Below are 25158 nucleotides of genomic sequence, written 5' to 3'. Positions count from 1 at the left end.
CAACGGATCTGTTCCTTCTCAACTTGTCAAGCTTCATCTCATACCATATATGGCCCCATAAACTCTACTTAATGCTAGGTTATTTAATATTATGTTTTACTATCTGTCTACTCCTCCAGACTAGAAGCTTCAGTAAGGGCATAAACCCTGTTCATCCTTTTCACCATTGTACATCCAGCTCCAAGTCCATTGCCTGGTATGTGGTGGGTGCTCAATAGGCATTTATTAATGGAATGAATGAAGGGGTGGACATCTACAAAGGAAAGACTGGGATATCAGAACACCATGGGCTAAACAGATTAAAATCTGAGGTAGACAGATTTTAAGATTTTTTTTAAAACAGAGGAGTATAAAATAATGGATGAAAGAAAAATGGACTCTGTAGTTACCCAGCTCAGGCTAACTTGTCTATGAAGACCTTTCAGAGGCCAATCAGTCACTTCCTCTTCCGTGTTAACAAAGCATCCTGTTCCCACCTCTATAGCCCCCATCCATCACAGAATAAAAAATAACGGATGAAAGAAAAATGAACTCTCTGGAAGGGGACTAGCCTCTGTGTATTTGTTCTCTAGCCTATCTCATTTCTGACAGCAGCTCCTTCCCAAGCTCCTAAACTCCCACGCCGCACCCCTTTCCCCACCTGACTGGCCACACATTCACCCCTTCTCTCCATCACCAGTGTCACTGGTTCAGTTTAAGCTCACTTCATCTCTTACCCAAACTCTACAGCCCCCTGGATGGGCTCCTTCCACAGTTGGCCCCCACAGCTGCTCACTGCTTCCAGAGGGGGCATCTCAAAGCCCCGCCTTCCCTGTTCAAAGGCCTCCTGCAACTTCCAGCCCAGCCAGTAGCACTCATAGCCTAACGGTTCCTCAGTCTCTGAAGTGTAGTTCATCCCTCCAAACTCATCTCCTTTGCCTCAGCACCACCCTGGCCATCTTTCAGACTCTGCGCCACATGAGGTCCTCAACCCTTCATGACGCCACGCCTTTGAATAGGCGGCTTCCTCCACCCAGAGTGTCCGCGATTACACTCTGCCACCCCTTCTCCCCCGGGCCATCTCCTACTCATTTTTCTCTTCTTTTTTCTTTTTCGAGACAGAGTCTCGATCTCGGCTCACTGCAACCTCCGCTTCCCGGGTTCAAGCAATTCTCCTGCTTCAGCCTCCCAAGTAGCTGGGATTATAGGAAAGCACCATCATGCCCCGCTAATTTTTGTATTTTTAGTAGAGACAGGGTTTTGCCATGTTGGCCAGGCTGGTCTTGAACTCCTGACCTCAAGTGATCCGCCCGCCTCGGCCTCCCAAAGTGCTGGGATCACAGGCATAAGCCACCGCGCCCGGCCTCCTGCTCATTTTTCAAAACCCAGCTCAAGATAACTTCTGTATGAAGTCCTTTCCGAGGCTGATCAGTCGCCTTCTCTTCCGTGTTACCAAGGCATCCTGTTCCTGCCTCTACAACCCCCATCACAGAAGCATCGTCACTTGTCTTCAGGCATCTTCTCTCCCATGGTGAGTTCCTCTAGGGTACAAACCACTTCTTATTCCTCTTTCTACTCAGAGGACAACAAATATGCTCATAAAAAGCTCTTAAATGTTCAGCTGCTGGAGGGCTGGATGAGTGAATGAGAAGGGGAAGGAGGAGGGGAATGAGGAGGGGGAAGAAAGCAAGAAGGGACAGGAGTGACAAAAGAGAGGTTTTTCCCTTTAAGACACCTCTGGCAAGGAAGTGCGGGAGCTTAGCAGAGGCCTGGGTGAACCAGTGCCTAAAGCCCTGAGGGGGAAGGATCAGGAAAAGGCCACCACACAGAAGCAGCTCTGAAGGCCCTGTATCTTGAGAGACTTGTCACCAACCTCTGAGAGCCACCAATCTCACTGTGGGATGATGGTGGGGCCCTGAATGCTCAGACCAGTGGCCTTTTCTGGAAAAAATGCAGAAAAAAAAAAAAAAGGGTGTGGGGAGGAGGGTCTAGCTAAATCATGTGGTCACAGTAAAGGCAAGTTCCAAGTCAACCCATTTAACTCTGAATTTTGCTCCTACTTTTGAATTCATTATATACAAGTGAAAATTTAAAAAAAACCAAGAACTCTCAGTTGAACAGAGATAAATCTGTGAAAATTATCAGTGAGTTCTGTGCTCTACAGCAGGGTCTTTATTTCCCACCCCTAAGAAAAGCCCACCCACTGGGCCCACCCCCAAAGCAGGAGTTAACCAAAGCCCAAGCTTTGTGCTTGGAGGTGTTCGTCCATTTCTTTCTTAACTTTCTATTCTAATTTATGTTATGTATAAATGCACAAACTTAAACACACCTTTTTCTTTTTTACTGTATATAATCTTTCAAACCACCTCAGATCCCTTACTTAAAAAAAGTCTTGTTTAGTCTCTAAAGGACTTAGTAGAGAAATTCTCAACCTCTTAAGTAGCATTTCACCAAGAAATAGCACGCTGAAAAACACAAGTTTTAATTCCTATCTTTTTCCCCATCTCTTAACTTGCAATCCTGTGGGACTTGCAATCCTGAAGGCAGCCCATACGAAGAAGAAAAAAGAGAAGAAAACGACACTGATAATCCACAAAGAGGACTGATACAAATATAAGTTTCCTTGCTTATTAGCAATTGTTAGGTGATGTTTAGGACATAAGGGGACCTAAGGTTTTGGTAAATACCCAGGAAGAAATATTCCATTTTGCTTCTGGTTACTAATCTACTGCTGAAAAATGACTGAGCTACACTTGACAACTTTCTGGTGCTCACTTTTCTGAGGCAGCTTCTTTCCATGTTCCCCAAATTATTTGATCATAACAGGTACCACCCTCAGTCAGGGAAAACACCTGGAGAGTTGGCAAAGCTACCCAGCTCACAATGAATTATGTAAGCCTCAAAGTTTTCATTGTGTAGTCAGTATTGGGAGACCCATTTCAAAGGGAAAAAATGTACTAAGAAGAAATTAGATCATTTATAAATGCACAACTACATTTTAATACAGTAAAATGAGAACTCAAAAGCTTTAGCTTCTGTTTTTTTCAAGTTGACTATAGGTACTTAATTATCAATTTCAAATTGTGTTTTCAACTATTAATTGATTGAGAAATCTTAGCAAACACAGGAAATATTTGTCTTAAAATATGGGGCTGGGCCCAGTGGCTCAGGTCTGTAATCCCAGCGACTCGTGGCTGAGGCAGGAGAATCGCCTGAACCCCAGAGGCTGAGGCTGCAGGGAGCCATGCCTTTGATCGCACCACTGCACTCCAACCTGAGTGACACAGTGAGACTCTGCCTCAAGAAAAAAAAAAAAGGGTGGGGGGGCCCTCCTGACTTGGATCACTGGACTTGAGGACACAACACAGGCCCGGCAGCTGTGGTCTCATTCCTGCGTTCTCTACTGCAGTGGGTGGGTGCGAGGTGGGGCAACCTCCACACACACTGATCATGTCCAGAGTGGACAGCCCTCTCTTTTCCCTCTGCGCCCTTCCTCCATCAGAGTACTCTGTCCTCAAGGAACTCACCAGATTCTGCTCTAGAAGGCAACCTGCCATCAGAGCTGCCCCAGATCAGAGGAGCTTGTGACTCACTGAAGCTCAGAAGTCTATCAGCTCCCAGGTAGGCTAGTGCCCTGGCCTCAGTTTCTTGGTCTATTGCCTCCCTACTCTATTTGGCACTGGTCTCTAAAAGCATTTTGCAATCATCTGGAATATCCACAACTGAAATCCCTCGAGCTTTGTCTCAACTTAACTGCCAACTGCAAAATTGTTGACTTCCCACTGATGATGTAAAAGAATAAATGCAGTCGCCAGAGACCACAAACAGTGTGAAATGATTTACGACCAAAGCCACTATTTTCCAACCTCAGCTAAACCATCTCCCTCTATTAATAAAGGCAGATTCATTTCTTTGAACTTGTGCCCAATTGAGGCCACATATATGCCAAAACCAGAGCCTGTGTGGTAACCCAAGAAGTTTCATATTGTCTCATATATGATTTGTACAGTTCTGGCTGAGACAAAAGAAACCAATGACAAGATGCTGCTAGACATGTGAAATCACTGGTAACAAGCATGTCTAAGCTTTTCTTGGAAGTTATTAAGATATATGCTTATGAAGGTAATATTAATTAACAATCCTTGATAACACTCTGTGCCTGGCTACACAGGCCTACTTGGCACATCCCTACCATGGGTGTCCGACTTAGCAGGAAATGCTTCTGTCCTCCTTAAACTCCCAATGTCCTACTTTGAGACTCTATTTAACATTTGGCTCTGTTTATTGTTGTTTCTCCATTTACTGCCTCTATGTCAGTTACTTCACTAAAATGAGTAGGCAGCTGATTCTTCTAGTTGTGGCTATGTATGTATCAATATAGGAGAAATTTTGAATATCATACAAACAATTTAGAATGGCAATGCAGCAAAACAAGAAAAAGGAGTCTGAAAAAGATAGTGCATTAAGAGCTACCAAGCAATGAAACCACTATTCACAATTATATGCTAAAGCTAGTGACATTTCCTTACTGCCACAACTAATAGATCTACAGTGAAGACAGGAGGCTGAGCAGACAGAGCACTAATTGAGAGCAAATGGCTCTCCTCAGACACAGTAGGAGCCTCATTTTCCACCCTTGATCTGTCTTTTAGCATAACACTCCTGGCCATCCACCACTCTCACTTCCTGATTGGTGAGCTTGGGATAGGAATCAGACACTCTCAGTCCAGCCCCTACCTGGTCCCTCTCTTCCCTTCCTCTTTTAGAAGTGAGCTGCCATCAGAACACAGGTGTTCTGCTCCTCCAGGGACAGACATGGTCTGTGACTGGGTGGGTAAATCTAATTCTAGGACTCAGGATTAGAAAGCATGCCTGCCTCAGCTATCAGCCACATTCTCCAACCACGGTGATAACTTTATCCCCATCCCCAGCCTCCTTAGCCTCTTATTTCCAAGTAAAAAACCCAAGGCATTACATGTTTAGGTTTCTGAGTCTTCTCAGATCTTCGGATCTGCTGTCCCTGGAAAATTGGAGGAGAACATGAGTTGCCTATAGACAGCTCCTTCCTAGGAAAGGGTAGAGAAGGGAAGAACCTGGGCCCCAAATGCCTACTCTCTTGTGACAACTGGGCACGTGAGTGGTTAGTTATGCTGCTGGCAATTCTTTTATAGGAAGGAAGCCTCATAAGTAGAAAATAGCTGTCTCCTTCTCATTAACAAATACATCATTAAAAAAGTGGCGGCACGTGCCTGTAATCCCATCTACTCGGGAGGCTGAGGCAGGAGAATTGCTTGAACCTGGGAGGTGGAGGTTGCAGTGAGCCGAGATCACGCCACTGCACTCTGGCCTGGGTGACAGAGCAAGACTCCATCTCTAAAAACAAAAACAAAAACAAAACAAAACAAAAAATTAGCCAGCGTAGTGATCAATACCAAAGACTAATCCCTAAAAATGCTTCGTCTAATCTCAAAAACAATATGCTAAGCAAAATAAGCCAGATCTAGTACTCTAGGTAACTACGGCATATCCATATCAAGTTCCTGGGTTTGATAATGTACAATAGTTATGTAAGATATCACCACTGGGAGGAGCTGGGTGATGGGTACACAGGACCTCTCAGTACTATTTTTGCAACATCTTGTGAATTTATACTTAGTTCAAAATAAGTGCCAGACACAAAAGGGTACATGCTGTATATTCCATTTATATAAAGTTTTAGAACAGGCAGAGCTTATCTATGGTGAAAGAGATCAGAAAAATGGTTACCTCTGGGAGGAGGGTAGAAGAATGAGGATTAATGAGAAGAGGTGGAAAGAAATTTCTGAGGTGACAGAAACCTTCTGTATCTTGATAAGGGTAGGGGCTATGTGGCTTTCTACTTTTGTCAAACTCATCAAACATATAAGATCTAAGCATTTCATTGGATGTAGATTATACCTTAATTAAAACAATAAGAAAATTAAAAACCTCATCTGCTGCTTGCTATTCATGCAAAACCTTCAAAATAAATGCTTTAAATTTGGTTTAAATTATCAAATCTCCAAAAAAATTATCGTAAGAACTTAGGAAATACAATCATGGGGCTATTTGCTCCCATTTTATAGGTATGCAGTTTACTTCCTCCAATAATCAGAGCAAAGTTCTACTGGTAGACACTGCCACCTTGGTTCTGATTCCACAGTCTGAGGGAGGTAGGCTTCCAATAGGCGGGGTCATGCAAGATAAAGAATAATTTCCAGCATAAGTACGCCTACTTACAATTATCTAAACACCTAAATACAAATGCATTAATCTCTACATTTAAAAACTATTAAACATAACTAAAGCAAGATTTAAAAGACCCCGGCCACCTTGGTACAATCCTTAATTACTAATAATAACTTAAGTCACTGCTTGGTCAAATCCCCAGACTTCAGTTGAAGGCCTCTCTTAAATTCCCCAAATCTTGAAGCAGAGAATAGCTGGCTCTGAGAATTGGGGTCCATCATGTACCCAGAATCCCATACATTACTCTAACATCCTCCAATTTTAGTTTCTCTTTGGTGCTCTTCTCTACATTGCTTATCAAAGCCCGAACAACAAAAAGATTAAATATTTGAAATCCATCTTAGACTCTGTCTTCTTAATTTCTTGTGATTACATTTTTATCCCATCAGAAGTAATTGCTCTTTGAAGCTTCAGGTTTGGGTAATTCTGATCTTATTTTATTGAATGGCTTTCTGGTGAGTGCCTACTATGTGCCTTTCCCCGTTATGGGCGCTTTACTAGACTATCTCATTTCATTTCCCAGCTGCCCTTTAAGGCAGGAATAGTCAGCACTTTAGAGACAGGAAAGTGAGGCTCAGAGGGTAAGGTGGGCTCAGACGGTAAGCCGGCTGAGAGGCCAGCTTAGGCTGGGGGCTCCAGTGTGGTGCTGTCCTCACTGGACCATGCAGGGTGGCGGCACTGGGCCTGCCCCAGCATGGTCCAGGGTTGAATGAACCATCAGGGTTCCCGATGGCAAATATTGAATACAGGATTGAGCCCAGCTCAGCCAAAGTAGGGAGCTCACTCTAGGGCTCAGAAATTAAAAAAAAAAAAAAATCAAGTATATCAAAACACCTTTTAATTTAAAAATACAGAGCTAAAGAATTACGTAAGATTGAAAGAGAGTAAGAGAGCACACTGTCGCCCTAGGAGATGGCCCCCTCACGCCCCTCGCTCGCCTATTCGCACGGCTCCAAACAAAGTGGCGGGATTCCTCTTCCCCTACACGCTCTCTGCAGCATTTGCCAAAGCTGACCCAGCCTTGCTGAGAAAATCTCTACTCTTGTACATTGCCCTTCATTTCCCAGTCACTTCCTTTTCTCTTCCCATTCCACAAATGAGGGCATTTTCACAGAATCTGTCGTCAGTCCCTCTGCTCTTTCTCTACTCTCTCCTTGGGTAATTTTATTGTCTTTCTGCCTTCAACCATCAAATCCATGTAGATGACCCTAAATCTGTATTTTTGGTCTTACCTTCTCTTCCAAGCCTCAGCTCATATCTCCTACTTCCTACTCGACAGGCCTGCATGGCTATTCTGCTGGCATCTGAAAGTTTTATATTAAAGCTAATTTCGGCCGGGAGCAGTAGCTCACGCCTGTAATCCCAGCACTTTGGGAGGCTGAGGCGGGTGGATCACTTGAGGTCAGGAGTTCGAGACCAGCCTGGCCAACATGGTGAAACCCCGTCTGTACTAGAGACCTACTAAAACAATTTTAGTTTTGTACTAAAAATGCAAAATGTAGCTGGGTATGGTGGCACACGTCTGTAATCCCAGCTACTCTGGAGGCAGAGACAGGAGAATCACCTGAACCCGGGAGGCAGAGGTTGCAGTGGGCTGAGATCGCGCCACTGCACTCCAGCCTGGGTGACAGAGTGAGACTCTATGTCAAAAAAATATATATTAAAAATTAAAAAGAGGGAGCCAAGATGGCCGTATAGGAACAGCTCCAGTCTCCAGCTCCCAGCCCGAGCGACACAGAAGACTGGTGATTTCTGCATTTCTGCTTGAGGTACCGGTTTCATCTCACTAGGGAGTGCCAAACAGTGGGTGCAGGACAGTCGGTGAAGCGCATCGTGCGTGAGCCGAAGCAGGGCGAGGCACTGCCTCACTCGGGACGCGCAAGGGGTCAGGGAGTTCCCTTTCCTAGTCAAAGAAAGGGGTAACAGACGGCACCTGGATAATCGGGTCAGTCCCACCCTCATACTGCGCTTTCCCAGCAGGCCTGGAAAACGGCACACTAGGAGATTGTGTCCCGCACCCGGCTCGGAGGGTCCTATGCCCACGGAGTCTCGCTGATTGCTAGCACAGCAGTCTGAGATCAAGCTGCAAGGCGGCAGTGAGGCTGGGGGAGGGGCGCCCGCCATTGCCCAGGCTTGCTTAGGTAAACAAGGCAGCCAGGAAGCTCGAACTGGGTGGAGCCCACCACAGCTCAAGGAGGCCTGTCTGCCTCTGTAGGCTCCACCTCTGGGGGCAGGGCACAGACAAACAAAAAGTCAGCAGGAAATTCCAGAGACTTAAATGTCCCTGTCGGACTGACAGCTTTGAAGAGAGTAGTGGTTCTCCCAGCACGCAGCTGGAGATCTGAGAACGGACAGACTGCCTCCTAAAGTGGGTCCCTCACCCCCGAGCAGCCTAACTGGGAGGCACCCCCCCCCCGGAAGGGACAGACTGACACCTCACTCGGCCGGGTACTCCTCTGAGACAAAACTTCCAGAGGAACTATCAGACAGCTGAATTTGTGGTCTCACGAAAATCCGCTGTTCTGCAGCCACCGCTGCTGACACCCAGCCAAACAGGGTCTGGAGTGGACCTCTAGTAAACTCCAACAGACCTGCAGCTGAGGGTCCTGTCTGGTAGAAGGAAAACTAACAAACAGAAAGGACATCCACACCAAAAACCCATCTGTACATCACCATCATCAAAGACCAAAAGTAGATAAAACCGCAAAGATGGGGAAAAAACAGAGCAGAAAAACTGGAAACTCTAAAAAGCAGAGCACCACGCCTCCTCCAAAGGAACGCAGTTCCTCACCAGCAATGGAACAAAGCTGGATGGAGGATGACTTTGACGAGTTGAGAGAAGAAGGCTTCAGACGATCAAACTACTCTGAGCTACGGGAGGAAATTCAAAACAATAGCAAAGAAGTTAAAAACTTTGAAAAAAAATTAGAAGAATGGATAACTAGAATAACCAATGGAGAGAAGGGCTTAAAGGAGATGATGGAGCTGAAAGCCAAGTTTCGAGAACTACGTGAAGATTGCAGAAGCCTCAGTAGCAGATGTGATCAACTGGAAGAAAGGGTATCGCTGATGGAAGATGAAATGAATGAAATGAAGCGAGAAGGGAAGTCTAGAGAAAAAAGAATAAAAAGAAATGAACAAAGCCTCCAAGAAATTTGGGACTACGTGAAACGACCAAACCTACGTCTGATTGGTGTACCTGAAAATGACGGGGAGAATGGAACCAAGTTGGAAAACACTCTGCAAGATATTATCCAGGAGAACTTCCCCAATCTAGCAAGGCGGGCCAACATTCAGATTCAGGAAATACAGAGAACGCCACAAAGATACTCCTCGAGAAGAGCAACTCCAAGACACATAATTGTCAGATTCACCAAAGTTGAAATGAAGGAAAAAATGTTAAGGGCAGCCAGAGAGAAAGGTCGGGTTACCCACAAAGGGAAGCCCATCAGACTAACAGCTGATCTCTCAGCAGAAACTCTACAAGCCAGAAGAGAGTGGGGGCCGATACTCAACCTTCTTAAAGAAAAGAATTTTCAACCCAGAATTTCCTATCCAGCCAAACTAAGCTTCATAAGTGAAGGAGAAATAAAACACTTTACAGACAAGCAAACGCTGAGTGATTTTGTCACCACCAGGCCTGCCCTAAAAGAGCTCCTGAAGGAAGCGCTAAACATGGAAAGGAAAAACCGGTACCAGCCACTGCAAAAACATGCCAAATTGTAAAGACCATCGAGGCTAGGAGGAAACTGCATCAACTAATGAGCAAAATAACCAACTAACATCATAATGACAGGATCAGATTCACACATAACAATATTAACGTTAAATGTAAATGGGCTAAATGCTCCAATTAAAAGACACAGACTGGCAAACTGGATAAGGAGTCAGGACCCATCAGTGTGCTGTATTCAGGAAACCCATCTCACATGCAGAGACACACATAGACTCAAAATAAAGGGATGGAGGAAGATCTATCAAGCAAATGGAAAACAAAAAAAGGCAGGGGTTGCAATCCTAGTCTCTGACAAAATAGACTTTAAACCAACAAAGATCAAAAGAGACAAAGAAGGCCATTACATAATGGTAAAGGGATCAATTCAACAAGAAGAGCTAACTATCCTAAATATATATGCACCCAACATAGGAGCACCCAGATTCATAAAGCAAGTCCTGAGTGACCTACAAAGGGACTTAAACTCCCACACAATAATAATGGGAGATTTTAACACCCCACTGTCAACATTGGACAGATCATCGAGACAGAAAGTTAACAAGGATATCCAGGAATTGAACTCAGCTCTGCACAAAGTGGACCTAATAGACATCTACAGAACTCTCCACCCCAAATCAACAGAATATACATTTTTTTCAGCACCACACCACACCTATTCCAAAATTGACCTCATAGTTGGAAGTAAAGCTCTCCTCAGCAAATGTAAAAGAACAGAAATTATAACAAACTGTCTCTCAGACCACAGTGCAATCAAACTAGAACTCAGGATTAAAAAACTCACTCAAAACTGCTCAACTACATGGAAACTGAACAACCTGCTCCTGAATGACTATTGGGTACATAATGAAATGAAGGAAGAAATAAAGATGTTCTTTGAAACCAACGAGAACAAAGACACAACATACCAGAATCTCTGGGACACATTCAAAGCAGTGTGTAGAGGGAAATTTATAGCACTAAATGCCCACAAGAGAAAGCAGGAAAGATCCAAAATTGACACCCTAACATCACAATTAAAAGAACTAGAAAAGCAAGAGCAAACACATTCAAAAGCTAGCAGAAGGCTAGAAATAACTAAAATTAGAGCAGAACTGAAGGAAATAGAGACACAAAAAACCCTTCAAAAAATTAATGAATCCAGGAGCTGGTTTTTTGAAAAGATCAACAAAATTGATAGACCGCTAGCAAGACTAATAAAGAAGAAAAGAGAGAAGAATCAAATAGATGCAATAAAAAATGAAAAAGGGGATATCACCACCGATCCCACAGAAATACAATCTACCATCAGAGAATACTACAAACACCTCTATGCAAATAAACTAGAAAATCTAGAAGAGATGGATAAATTCCTCGACAAATACACCCTCCCAAGACTAAATCAGGAAGAAGTCGAATCTCTGAATAGACCAATAACAGGTTCTGAAATTGTGGCAATAATCAATAGCTTACCAACCAAAAAGAGTCCAGGACCCGATGGATTCACAGCTGAATTCTACCAGAGGTACAAGGAGGAACTGGTACCATTCCTTCTGAAACTATTCCAATCGATAGAAAAAGAGGGAATCCTCCCTAACACATTTTATGAAGGCAGCATCATCCTGATACCAAAGCCAGGCAGAGACACAACCAAAAAAGAGAATTTTAGACCAATATCCTTGATGAACATTGATGCAAAAATCCTCAATAAAATACTGGCAAACGGAATCCAGCAGCACATCAAAAAGCTTATCCACCATGATCAAGTGGGCTTCATCCCTGGGATGCAAGGCTGGTTCAACATACGCAAATCAATAAATGTAATCCAGCATATAAACAGAACCAAAGACAAAAACACATGATTATCTCAATAGATGCAGAAAAGGCCTTTGATAAAATTCAACAACCCTTCATGCTAAAAACTCTCAATAAGTTAGTATTGATGGGACGTATCTCAAAATAATAAGAGCTATATACGACAAACCCACAGCCAATATCATACTGAATGGGCAAAAACTGGAAGCATTCCCTTTGAAAACTGGCACAAGACAGGGATGCCCTCTCTCACCACTCCTATTCAACATAGTGCTGGAAGTTCTGGCCAGAGCCATCAGGCAGGAGAAGGAAATAAAGGGTATTCAATTAGGAAAAGAGGAAGTCAAACTGTCCCTGTTTGCAGATTACATGATTGTATATCTAGAAAATCCCATTGTCTCAGCCCAAAATCTCCTTAAGCTGATTAGCAACTTCAGGAAAGTCTCAGGATACAAAATCAATGTACAAAAATCACAAGCATTCTTGTACACCAATCACAGACAAACAGACAGCCAAATCATGAGTGAACTCCCATTCACAATTGCTTCAAAGAGAATAAAATACCTAGGAATCCAACTTACAAGGGATGTGAAGGACCTCTTCAAGGAGAACTACAAACCACTGCTCAATGAAATAAAAGAGGATACAAACAAATGGAAGAACATTCCATGCTCATGGGTAGGAAGAATCAATATCGTGAAAATGGCCATACTGCCCAAAGTAATTTATAGATTCAATGCCATCCCCATCAAGCTACCAATGACTTTCTTCACAGAATTGGAAAAAACTACTTTAAAGTTCATATGGAACCAAAAAAGAGCCCGCATCGCCAAGTCAATCCTAAGCCAAAAGAACAAAGCTGGAGGCATCACGCTACCTGACTTCAAACTATACTACAAGGCTACAGTAACCAAAACAGCATGGTACTGGTACCACAACAGAGATATAGATCAATGGAACAGAACAGAGCCCTCAGAAATGATGCCGCATATCTACAACTATCTGATCTTTGACAAACCTGACAAAAACAAGAAATGGGGAAAGGATTCCCTATTTAATAAATGGTGCTGGGAAAACTGGCTAGCCATATGGAGAAAGCTGAAACTGGATCCCTTCCTTGCACCTTACACAAGAATTAATTCAAGATGGATTCAAGACTTACATGTTAGACCTAAAACCATAAAAACCCTAGAAGAAAACCTAGGCAATACCATTCAGGACATAGGCGTGGGCAAGGACTTCATGTCTAAAACACCAAAAGCAATGGCAACAAAAGCCAAAATTGACAAACTGGATCTAATTAAACTAAAGAGCTTCTGCACAGCAAAAGAAACTACCATCAGAGTGAACAGGCAACCTACAGAATGGGAGAAAATTTTTGCAACCTACTCATCTGACAAAGGGCTAATATCCAGAATCTACAATGAACTCAAACAAATTTACAAGAAAAAAACAAACAACCCCATCAAAAAGTGGGCAAAGGACATGAACAGACACTTCTCAAAAGAAGACATGTATGCAGCCAAAAAACACATGAAGAAATGCTCATCATCACTGGCCATCAGAGAAATGCAAATCAAAAGCACAGTGAGATACCATCTCACACCAGTTAGAATGGCCATCATTAAAAAAACAGGAAACAACAGGTGCTGGAGAGGATGTGGAGAAATAGGAACACTTTTACACGGTTGGTGGGACTGTAAACTAGTTCAACCATTGTGGAAGTCAGTGTGGTGATTCCTCAGGGATCTAGAATTAGAAATACCATTTGACCCAGCCATCTCATTACTGGGTATATACCCAAAGGACTATAAATCATGCTGCTATAAAGACACATGCACACGTATGTTTATTGTGGCACTATTCACAATAGCAAAGAGTTGGAACCAACCCAAATGTCCAACAACCATAGACTGGATTAAGAAAATGTGGCACATATACACCATGGAATACTATGCAGCCATAAAAAATGATGAGTTCGTGTCCTTTGTAGGGACATGGATGAAACTGGAAAACATCATTCTCAGTAAACTATCGCAAGGACAAAAAACCAAACACCGCATGTTCTCACTCATAGGTGGGATTTGAACAATGAGAACTCATGGACACAGGAAGGGGAACATCACATTCCAGGGACTGTTGTGGGGTGGGGGGAGGGGGGAGGGACAGCATTAGGAGATATACCTAATGCTAAATGACGAGTTAATGGGTGCAAGAAATCAACATGGCACATGGATACATATGTAACAAACCTGCACATTGTGCACATGTACCCTAAAACCTAAAGTATAATAATAAAAATAAATAAATTAATTAATTAAAAAAAAGAAAATTAAAAGAAAAAAAAATTAAAAAATAAAAATAAAGCTAATTACATAATTTTCTTCCCATAATTTTGTTTCCTCCTCTCACCAAATCCAGTTCCTTTCTGTAACTCTCTAATTTCTATTCATGATACTATCATTTATTATTTTCTGAACTAGCCAGGCTCAAATTGTCTGAGTCAGCTCTCTTTGTTCCATACACTTTCCTATTCCCTAAACCCTAAAAACAAAAGGAAGGAACCGAGTGAAGGAAGGAAAGGACTGATGAGGTGGGAGGACCAACCTTCCTGAGAGACTTCCATTTAGAAAAAGGAAGAACATGACAGTGGTACGGTACTGAGCAAGGGGGAGAGGATCTGGATTTGCAGGACCTGCTGGGGAGGTGTCTGCAGGCTCAGGGACCAGAGAAGCAGGGGTAGGGGGCTGCGGGGAGGAAAAGCAAACCATGTTACCTGGGGTGCTGCAGAACAGTTCTAACTTCAAAAATAGTATATCTAAAGCAGGGAAATAATACATTTCTCTAAGGATTGAATTCAAAATCAAGTGGGTCAGGCTGTAAAGAAAAAACAGATTGGAAGTACAAGTGAATCCAAAAAATAGGCATGCAAGTTCAAGTCAATCTGAGCTTTAATAGTTACATTGTACACCTATAAATTACCTAGCTGTTAATGTAAGTACATTGAGATTTCCTTCAATTACAGCAAAGCAGCTTTGTACATGATGTTCTCAAGACACAGAGGACAAAGGAGACACCGGGAGAATTTGGGCATGGTTGTGATTGTGACAGACAGAAGACTCTTCTCTGTTCTCGGGAAAAGAGTACAACAGAGACCAAAACAGACTTTCAGATGGAGGTGACTCCAGGAGTTTCCTTCAGCTCCTGTGTCATGCCTGCCCGACTGTTGCTCTTTAAAGGTCACAGATGAACCCTAACACCTCATGATAATCCATTCTAGAGCAACATTGACAAGTCCTTCTTTCCATCTGTGCCACCTCCTTGGTGGTGCAATTTACTACTGGCATTTAGGGGCCTTCCCTGTTAGTTGGCCTATATTTCTCTTTTTCCAAGTTCCGGGAGCTCCCCCTAAATTCTAGTGTTCTGGAGTTCAGTGAACATGCACAGTTTAACCTGCTTTACTCTTACGACTTTACAGACAAACTCGCATCTCCAGTTTTGCCAGCCTGGGACTATTCACACTTTGACTTGATGCACAGGTGGCAGCACCCAGTTTCTCAGTCTTCTTGATTGAGCATCTTGTCCTTCTCAAAATGCTATTACATGTCTGACATGCAGAACTGAATGCAATGTTGGCCATGTGGAAGTACCATAATTTTGCAGAAGAATAAGCATTGGAATACTATTATCTGGATACAGAGATCACCAAAAAGTAGGTGCCTACTGGCAGCTCTCCTGTCTTACTCATCACCCAGAACATGCCTGGCACAGAGCAGCCACACCACAAAACTTGTGAAATGAGCGTCTCTTGATTTCAGCCACCAGGTGATAAACATATATCAATGCATACAGCCATACATATACATATATGTAAGAAACAACACAAAGAAGACCTTTCAAAGTTCAACACTGTGTTTTTTTTCCTCTAAGCAACATTAGTCCATCTGCTTTGAAGGAGCTTTTCTTTCATACCCATTCCTTTATCTCCATTCTAATCAGTCTAAAATCTAACTGCAGCAATGACTCTTAACTGGGGCTGCTGTGTTTGAGATCTTAGCCCTCCAATCTGTCATGTACCACGGATACATTCTCCTCCCATCACTTTTCAGCTATTTGGTCTTTATCTGTTTAACATTTTGTGCACATTCATCTTTCTGCCGCTCTGATCTCATCACGTCCTCCCATGCACTCACCTCCAACTGCTCCTTGTTGCCCCAAGTCCACTCTTGGCAGCTGGTATTCGAGATTCGTGGCTGTACCTTCTGAATCTCACCTTCCAAGATTCCCACACAGAATCTCTACTCTAGACAGCCCTACCTCTTCAGCACCTCCCAAACACACCTTATTTATTTCCCACTTGAGTGTTCAACACCCTTTTCCCTTTGTTCTAGTTTCCCAAATCCTGTACAATCTTCAGGGTCCAGCTTTGGAAGATGTTTTCCACTCTTTCAATGGGCCCAACGGAGCTGCTTTTGGAAAACAAGGTAACTCTAACGCTGTGCCAGATGTTAAAGCAAGCGAAGTTTTATAATATGAGGTCCCCAGAAAGTGGGCCAAAGCTACTGAGGTTCTTGGGATTGAAAGTTGTAGAAGAAAAGCAGTCACGCCACTAGATGTTGCCTGCTTGTATCTTTTTGGTCCTCATCATGTTCTCTCTGGCTGGCAGACATTATTTTATTCTTACTACAGCCACGAGTAATTTATTTCAATTGAAAAAAGCCACTTTTAAAAATGCCTCCTGGCCAGGCACAGTAACTCACACCTATAATCCCAGCACTTTGGGAGGCCAAGGTGGGCAGATCACCTGAGGTCACGAGTTCGAGACTAGCCTGGCCAACATGGCGAAACCCTGTCTCTACTAAAAATACAAAAAAAATTAGCCAGGCGTGGTGGCAGGTGCCTGTAATCCCAGCTACTCAGGAGGCTGAGGCAGGAGAATCGCTTGAACCTGGGAGGTGGAGGTTGCAGTGAGCCGAGGTCACACCATTGCACTCCAGCCTGGGTGACAAAAGCAAAACTCAGTCTCAAAAGGAAAAAAAAAAAAAATGCCTCCTGAGCTGGAGTTACCAGGTTCTCAAAGCTGGTGTAAACAGACACTTCTGCTTGTGGCCAGATCTGTCTGGCTGAATTTGCACATGAACCGACTGGTGAAAAGTCAGTCAGTGTTACACATTAACAAAAGCAGAGGCTTTCATCTGCTCTTGGAGTGAAGTCTTATTGCTTACATTTTATCATTTGTATGATACAAAACAGCTTTTTTTTTCATTAAATATGAGGAAATGTCCCATTCAGGGGATTCTGCAAATGACAAAGACTAAAACAATGTCTTTTTCCTCCCCAAATCTGTAAACACACAAACAGTGATACAGTTGATACAAATGGCATTTGGTGACCACAGCTGGGGTAAGTTCAGGTGGATGCCATCATGGGCTCCATTTTCTCCTGCTAGACAGGGGTGTGGGCCACCCATGCCAGGCCTTGGGCTGGATCCAAGGAAGGCTTTGGAGACAATGACAGAGCCCACTGCCATCAGGTGGTGGCAGGTGGTGGTGGGCAGTGAGGAGGAAATTCTACAGCGCCCCCTAGAAGTGGGGGGACACAAATGTCAGGAAAGGAGGGGGGATCCGACCTGGTGAATCAGTTTGCACCTAAGGATGCTGAATCCAGGCAAAAGGGACATAAAAGAGTAACACAGGGAGTAATATACTGTATATGCACACCAGAGGTCCCCTTTCTTGATTTGATATATTTTTGGTCACAGTAACGCTCAACTTTCCTTCATACCAACTGATGTGTGTGCACGCACACATACACACATGCACACACACAGACACATGCACAGTGATATAGTTGTGCAAACAGCAAACAACATTTATATATGTATAAGATGGGGTTGGAAAGAGATTAACTAGACAAGAATCCCATAAGCTGTTACATAAAAATTTAAAACAGTGAATATCTCAATATGGGAATGGCTGAGAATTTGAGATATATCCTAATCACAGAATATTATGCAGTCATTAAGAAGAATTAAATAAGTCTTTAGGGTTAACTCAAGGGATTTTTACTACATATTGTTAAATGAGGAGAGAGAAGGGCATAGAATATTCCATTTGTTAAATCTTGTGTGTGTATTAAAAGGTGCTGAACACATCAGTGTAAACAATGTTAGCTAGATGGATAAACCAGAAGGAGAAACAGGGAGGGAAGAGAATGATAGAAAACAAACAAAAGTGACTATTAAAAGTAATGGGCTATTTAAAAAGTGAGAATTCTATTAAATTATGTATATGTATATAAATGACCACCAAAATGCTGGAGGTGTTATCTCAGGGTGAAAAAATTGCAGGTGATTTTTATATTCTTCCTTATACTTTTCAGCATTTTAACAGGAAATATAAATATTCTATAATCAGAAATTACTATTTCCATTGAAGGAAAAAACTGAATGATTTGATAACACTGGGAGCATGGAAAATCATATTTCTGAAGTTTCCTAGCCAAAACAGGGCATACAGAAAAACTGTGCATCATTGACGACTAAAAGAGGTTTTCACGATCTTCTTCAAAATGGAGACAGACCACAAAGTCCAAAATTAATAATCATCCCAAATATTTTAAGCATCTTGAAGGCAGGGCCTAAATCTAATGTTTAACACAGTTTCCCAATGGCTTAGAGTGCTGTGAGTACTCAATCAATCCTCATTAATTGACAAACACATTTCAAATCCTATGAATTATTACATCAAAGATGCTATTATTTGATATACGAATGCTATTAAAGAGTAAAATCTCATCTAAAAAAGAGTATCCAAGCCAGAGCAGCTCCAGTGAAAATAATTTAACTACGAAATTTAATCTGCTACAACGGAAGTAATAAAACCCTAACATATAACAAAATTGGTCTACCTGCTCTGTTTATATTCAATGCGTCCAGTTTTGTTCCCTGCATTCCTACAGTCTCGGGGTTGCCTGGTATCTAAATACCCACCTCAATGACTGTCCACTCAATCCCATTACCTTCTGTTTCTTACTGAAGATGCAAGAGTAATGACATTAGCTACCAGTCATCGTAAATCATCTCCAGGCCAGGCCCATCTTCAACACTCTAAACAGCTTGTTAAAATTTTGACTCTAACATGCAATTGTTTTGCAGAGAGGTACAACTTTTTCCTTCTTCCAGGCCTGCTTTCTCCGCAGGGCAGTGAAAGTGCATGCTGTGTGGAGAGCTGCTCTGGTAATAGCCATGGAATAGCCTGTCCAGGACACAGGCACCAGGCCCTCATGGGGTGGAGGTGGGCTATGGCTGCTGCCCTTGGAGGCCAGGCACCCGCACCTGGCTGTAGGGGCCTCTTGCGTGCCATCCTTTTATAACTGGCATTAGGCAATGTGAAAACTAATTTTACACATCTAACCTTTTCAAGTAAAATGCTTACCTGGACTAGCAAGTGGCCTGAATTAGGCAAACATGTACCACATTTCTTGGTGTTCTCATTTATTTGCTTTATCAAATTTATCAGTATTTCCACAGCACCTTTGCTGATCATTTCATTAAGAAATCCCGGATTTCCAGAAATGAACTTTATAGACCCCATACAGTATAAAAAAGCTTCCATGTTAGTTTGCAGGTCTTCACTTCTTAGTACCTCCAATAATGATTCTGTCAAAGAGATGAATTATTATAAATGTCTGAGTATAACAGCTAGAGAGAAATATATTAAAGCACTTGTGTGTGAACATAAAATACACTTTGTAAAATATATTTATCAAAATCTACATTCAAGTGCTTGTTAAGAGTTACACAGTATAAAGAGAAAAGCTTACTTTTAGCTAAGACAAATCTCTGTAATAGTAAATTCAGCAGAAGGATGGGATTGTTAATAAATAAATGAGAAAGTATTCTTTTAATTAATGTCATTCCTTGCCTCTTACTAATTATGTATTGACCTTTATTTTTTGTTACAAAAATTTTGAGTCATAGAATACTAATAATTTAACACATTTCAGAGTTAAATTTCAACAAGCCTTTAAGAATAAATTTGTTGCTGTATTATTAGTGGGAAATCCATGACAGGAGCTTAAAAAAAAAATCTCAATCACCCTAGAAAGATAACTTGAATATAACACCTATCCTTTTCTCAAGACAACTTAAGAACATTTATTCAAATAACACGCCACTACTTGGTTTTACGAGTAATCCAGGCAAATCCAATAATGTTAATAATGCATATCTCACATTTCATTATATTAATGTCAATGTAATAATTTGAGATGATTGTTTTCAGTCTACAATTCTTAATTAGTTGATTCAACATTAGACATTTCTTTCAGTACTGGTTTTGTCCCTATCTGCCAGGGGCAAAGAAAGATGAAAAGATAATTTATCCTATGTTGCAAAAAGAGAACTCAAAGTATTTTCCATGTTGCTGCATGGAAAATACTTTGTATTTTCTTTTCTTGTATCAGCAATATTAATTCATAAAAAGATTTCCATTTAGGTAACTAGGTATCTTAATTATTTAGAAGTACAACAAAAATTAGGCATTAGCTAGATAACGTGTAATAAAACTTCCTTACCTACAAATTTGAAACATTTTGATGTCAGGTTTCTATAACAGTTATAGATGTCTTTCAACTTTTAGTCATTCCTAGCATATTAAAAGACTAAAATTTTCAACTATGTCAAATACTATTAAATGCATTTTTCTATATATTAAATCCAAGTCCAGGAAATGAATTCTTAAATGGGGAACACTTTGTAAAGTCACATAATGTTACTACAGGTGTTGAAGGAAAAGAGCAAACTACCACAGGATGCATTCAACTAAATGTGGAAAACAGAGAAGGATGAAGTAAAATGAGCATCGCATAACTTCTGCATGTTTCTAGAAAACAAAATATTCTTGCTATCATTGATTATACATTTTCTCTCCAGACTTCTAATTTTTACTCAAGTACATTTGCTCAATAGTAGCACTGAATGACACTCACCCAGAATGCTGTCATTTTGAATCAAAGAATCATTCTTCTCATTCCTGCTAATTTTAAATATAAGTTTGCAGACATTAAGAAGATTCTTTCTACTCACTTTAAGCTGCAGAGAAAGAAACACATCTCTATTGCAGAAGGAAATAAAGACATGCTGTATTAAAAAAAAATAAACCACAACATCTATTTTTAAAGTATAGCAACAGTATTTTTAAACATGAAGAAAAGTTCTAAAGAAATCAACTTTGAAAAATTTAGACCACATATTTGCCAACTGTGGTATCTAATTAACTCAATTAGAGTAAACACAATATAAATTATCTTTAGAATAAACATTTTAATGACAGATCTTAGCGATTGTGAATACTGTGGAATAAACACAGGAGTGCAGATATATCTTCGATATACTGATATCCTTTCTTCTGAGTATATACCTGGCAGTGGGGTTGCCAGATCATATGGTAGCTCTATTTTTAGTTTTTTGAGGAACCTCCAATCTGTTCTCCATATTTATTTCTTACTTCATAAAGTCTCTCTCTCTCTCTCTTTTCTTTTTTTCAGAGACAGGGTCTTGCTCTTTCACCCAGGCTGGAGTGCAGTGATGCCGCCATCACAGCTCACTGCAGCCTTGACCACGTGCGCTCAATCAACTCTCTTGCCTCAGCCGCCAGAGCAGCTGGGACTATAGGCATGGATGCCTGGCTAATTTTTTCAACATTTTTTTTGTAGAGATGTTGCCCAGGCTGGTCTCGAACTAGCAGGCTCAAACAATCCTCCCACTTCAGCCTCCCAGTGTTGAGATTACAAGTGTGAGCCACCACACCCAGCCAAGTCTCATATTTATATATGCAATTATTACTTTTAAAGGAGTATATGAGGAAGAAAGAGGTGCAGTACACTGTTAATAAATTTAATTAGAGTAATTGCATTAAAACACAAAAGTAGAGGAAGATGAATACCAACATTTCACATTAATTTAGAAAAGAACACATAGTAGAGATGAAGGAAAGAAAAGAAACGGGGAAAGTTTTGGTCTTTTTTATCATTTGTATAAAAGAAAATTTAAAAGTAATACTGCTTAATTTGATGACATACATATATTTCTTTTTAAGGTCTATTTCTGGAATGCTTTGAGATAATCACAAGTAACATCCAAAGTTGAAAATTGCCTTCTAGGCCGGGCACAGTGGCTCATGTCTATAATCCCAGCACTTTGGGAGGCTGAGGCCAGTGGATCATGAGGTGACCAACATGGTGAAACCCCATCTCTACTAAAAATACAAAAATTAGCCAGGTGTGGTGGCACGCGCCTGTAATCCCAGCTACTCAGGAGGCTGAGGTAGGAGAATCACTTGAACCCGGGAGGCGGAGGTTGCAGTGAGCTGAGATCGCGCCACTGCACTCCAGCCTGGGTGACAGAGTGAGACTCCATGTCAAAAAATAAAAAGAAAAGAAAAGAAAAAATTACCTTCTAAATCGTACAAAAATATCTAAGTAAATTAAACACAGGGTGATAAGGAAATATAGTTTTTTTTTATATATATAAAGCAAAGTATAGGATTACTGACCGAATCAAATGGTCTGAGTTAGCTATGTATTTATCTAAAGCAGTAAAAAAGAAAAACAAAAAACATCCTAAGTATCCAATATTAGGGAATAGTTCATTAAATTGTGGGACATCAATACTATTCATATTAAGCAGTCACAAAAAAGCATAACTGTGAACATTATGTCTAAAAAGGGAAACATTTATAACCTATTATTAGATGGAAATAATATGTGCCCTCATTGCAAAGGTGTAAAAATATATTTGTAGGAATAAGGTCATCTGAACAAAAAATTATTTGTTTGAAAAGGATGGTATATAGGTGATTAGTTTATTATTAAAAACTATCTTTAAAGTTATTTAATTATTTTTTGAGACGGAGTTTCACTCTTCTTCCCCAGCTTAGAGTGCAAGGGCGTGATCTCGGCTCATTGCAAGCTCTGCTTCCCGGGCTCAAGTGATTTTCCTGCCCCACCCTCCCAAGTAGCTGGGATTACAGGCACATGCCACCATGACTGGCTAATTTTTGTATTTTTAGTAGAGACGGGGTTTCACCATCTTGGCCAGGCTGGTCTTGAACTCCTGACCTCAAGTGATCCACCCACCTTGGGCCTCCCAAAGTGCTAGGATTACAGGTTTGAGCCACCATGCCCGACTACCACATTTCTCTCTCTCTCTCTTTTCTTTTTTTCAGAGACAGGGTCTTGCTCTTTCACCCAGGCTGGAGTGCAGTGATGCCGCCATCACAGCTCACTGCAGCCTTGACCTCATGGGCTCAATCAACTCTCTTGCCTCAGCCATCAGAGCAGCTGGGACTATAGGCATGTGCCACCCTGCCTGGCTAATTTTTTCAACATTTTGTAGAGATGTTGCCCAGGCTGGTCTCGAACTAGCAGGCTCAAACAATCCTCCCACCTCAGCCTCCCACATTTTATTAATGAGTTTTCAGTTACTTTAAAAAAACATAATAGGATCTGTCAGGCATATTTGTTAAGTATTTGTTCTGTGTTTGATCCACAGGTATTTACTGGCACCTGATGTGTACCAGGCACTGTGCTGCTCACTGCAGAAGACACCAAGACGGCCACGGTCAGCCCCCAGCTGCAGGGGCCTGGGGAGGGGAGCACTGCCTGTGGGGCAGCTTCTGCATACCCTCCTGCACTAGGCCACTTACAAAAGTTATTCCGGAAATTTGGTGTTGTCGTTCCCATTTTGCACTTGAGGAGTGCGTGCCTCAGATAGGTCACAGAACCATCTCGGCATCACCTGGGCATGTATTAGGAATGCAGAATCTCAGGCCCCACCCAGCACTACCGACTCAGAATCTGCATTTTACAAGATCCCCAGGGGATGCATGTGCACAGTGAAGTCTGGGAAACACTGTTGTGGAAGCCTCAGAAACTGTAACACATGGCAGAATGGAGATTCCTTCTGTTCCCAGGAGGAAAACAGGAAATGGGAACCTTAATAAATGTTTAATGATTAGGTATTTAAAATAATATTGTTTAAAACCCCCCAGAAAATAAGCGGGCTTAAGAAAACAGAAGAACATTTCTATATTGATGGAAATATATATTATTCCTAATATTTGGGAATATATTTGAATTGGTTGACTATATTCTACTAGATTGTGAGTCCTTGAGGTCAAATCACAATTTATTACTCTTTCTATATGTAGTATGTAAGATGTGTTCCATACTTAATAAAACTTCATGAAAAAAATGAATACAACTCACTTTGCTTTTCCCCAACAAATCTTACATTTTTAGTAAAAAGTGGCAAAGGAAAACAAAACAAAACAAAACCTTGTATCAGAATTTTCATTAAAACAATAAGAAGAAAAAACAAAAAAGAAAACAAAGAAAAGAAAAAAGACAACCACAATTTCCAGGCCTGCTATAATGTCAATTTACACTCAGAGCAAATTTGTACTGCTTCTCCATTGTTAATCATAAAATTATGACTTTAAGACATGAAAAGATAATAAAATCTTACACTTATGCAAGGGATGTAGACGATCTTATTTTAAAAATTCCCTGTTACTCTCCCTTTCCTTTGCTCTGTTTTATTTTTCTCCCTTAACTCTCATTATCTCCTTTGGTACCTGCTGTGTTTGCTGTCTGTCTGCCCTGCTACAGTGGCAACCCCAGAGGCAGGAGCTAGTTTATTCACTTGTATTCCCAGTGTCAAGAAGAGTCTCTGGCCAGGTGCCGTGGCTCACAACTGTAATCCCAGCACTTTGGGAGGCCAAAGTGGGAGAATTGCTCAAGGCTAGGAGTCTGAGACCAGCCTGGGCATCATAGCGAGACCCCAATTCTATAAAACATTTTTTAAAAATTAGCCAGGTGTGGTGGTGCATGCCTGTGGTCCTAAGCTCCTTGGGAGGCTGAGGCAGAAGGATCACTTGAGCCCAGAAGTTTGAGACTGCAGTGAGCTGTGATCTCGCCACTGTACTCCAGCCGTGGGTGACAAGAGCGAGATCTTGTCTTTAAGAAAAAGAAGAGTCTTGGAACAAAGTAGGTTCTTGTGGTAGGGTAGTTTTCTTCTTATGTTAAAAACAGTAGTTTATTCTATTTAAAGTAAATTTGGTAAATTAAAGTAAGAAAAGTTTAAAATCTCTCATAATAGTATCACTATATAGCATCACAGTTGGTATTGGTATTTCTTTTCTTTTTTTACCCTGTACATAGGGCGCTAGATTTTTTCCCTCCTAAATATAGTCACATTCATACTGTATATATTTGTTTGTACTCCTTTAAAAAATCTTAATATAGTAACATTTAAGTTTATATATTTTTGTATATTATTTTGTAAGAGTTTTTGACACAAAGATTAAAATTAAGACGACTGG

At 41.3% G+C, this 25158-nt stretch overlaps 1 protein-coding gene across 6 annotated transcripts in view; it reads right to left on the bottom strand.

Moving 5' to 3' along the window:
• The window catches only part of ARMC2 (armadillo repeat containing 2), a 132839-nt gene that overhangs the window by 49582 nt on the left and 58099 nt on the right, over positions 1-25158 (bottom strand). For all 6 annotated transcript variants that reach the window (XM_030809536.1, XM_012505900.2, XM_003255541.3 and 3 more), the window contains 2 exons: positions 20765-20867; positions 19210-19433 (listed from right to left, as the gene is read on the bottom strand). In XM_030809536.1, the coding sequence (XP_030665396.1) occupies positions 19210-19433; positions 20765-20867 (327 nt within the window). The remainder of the gene's footprint in view (positions 1-19209; positions 19434-20764; positions 20868-25158) is intronic.

Source organism: Nomascus leucogenys, chromosome 3 (assembly GCF_006542625.1).
Source record: "Nomascus leucogenys isolate Asia chromosome 3, Asia_NLE_v1, whole genome shotgun sequence".
Classification (NCBI taxonomy): domain Eukaryota; kingdom Metazoa; phylum Chordata; class Mammalia; order Primates; family Hylobatidae; genus Nomascus; species Nomascus leucogenys.
Note: the sequence above shows the minus strand (reverse complement) of the source record. Positions and strands in the feature narration are given on the sequence as shown.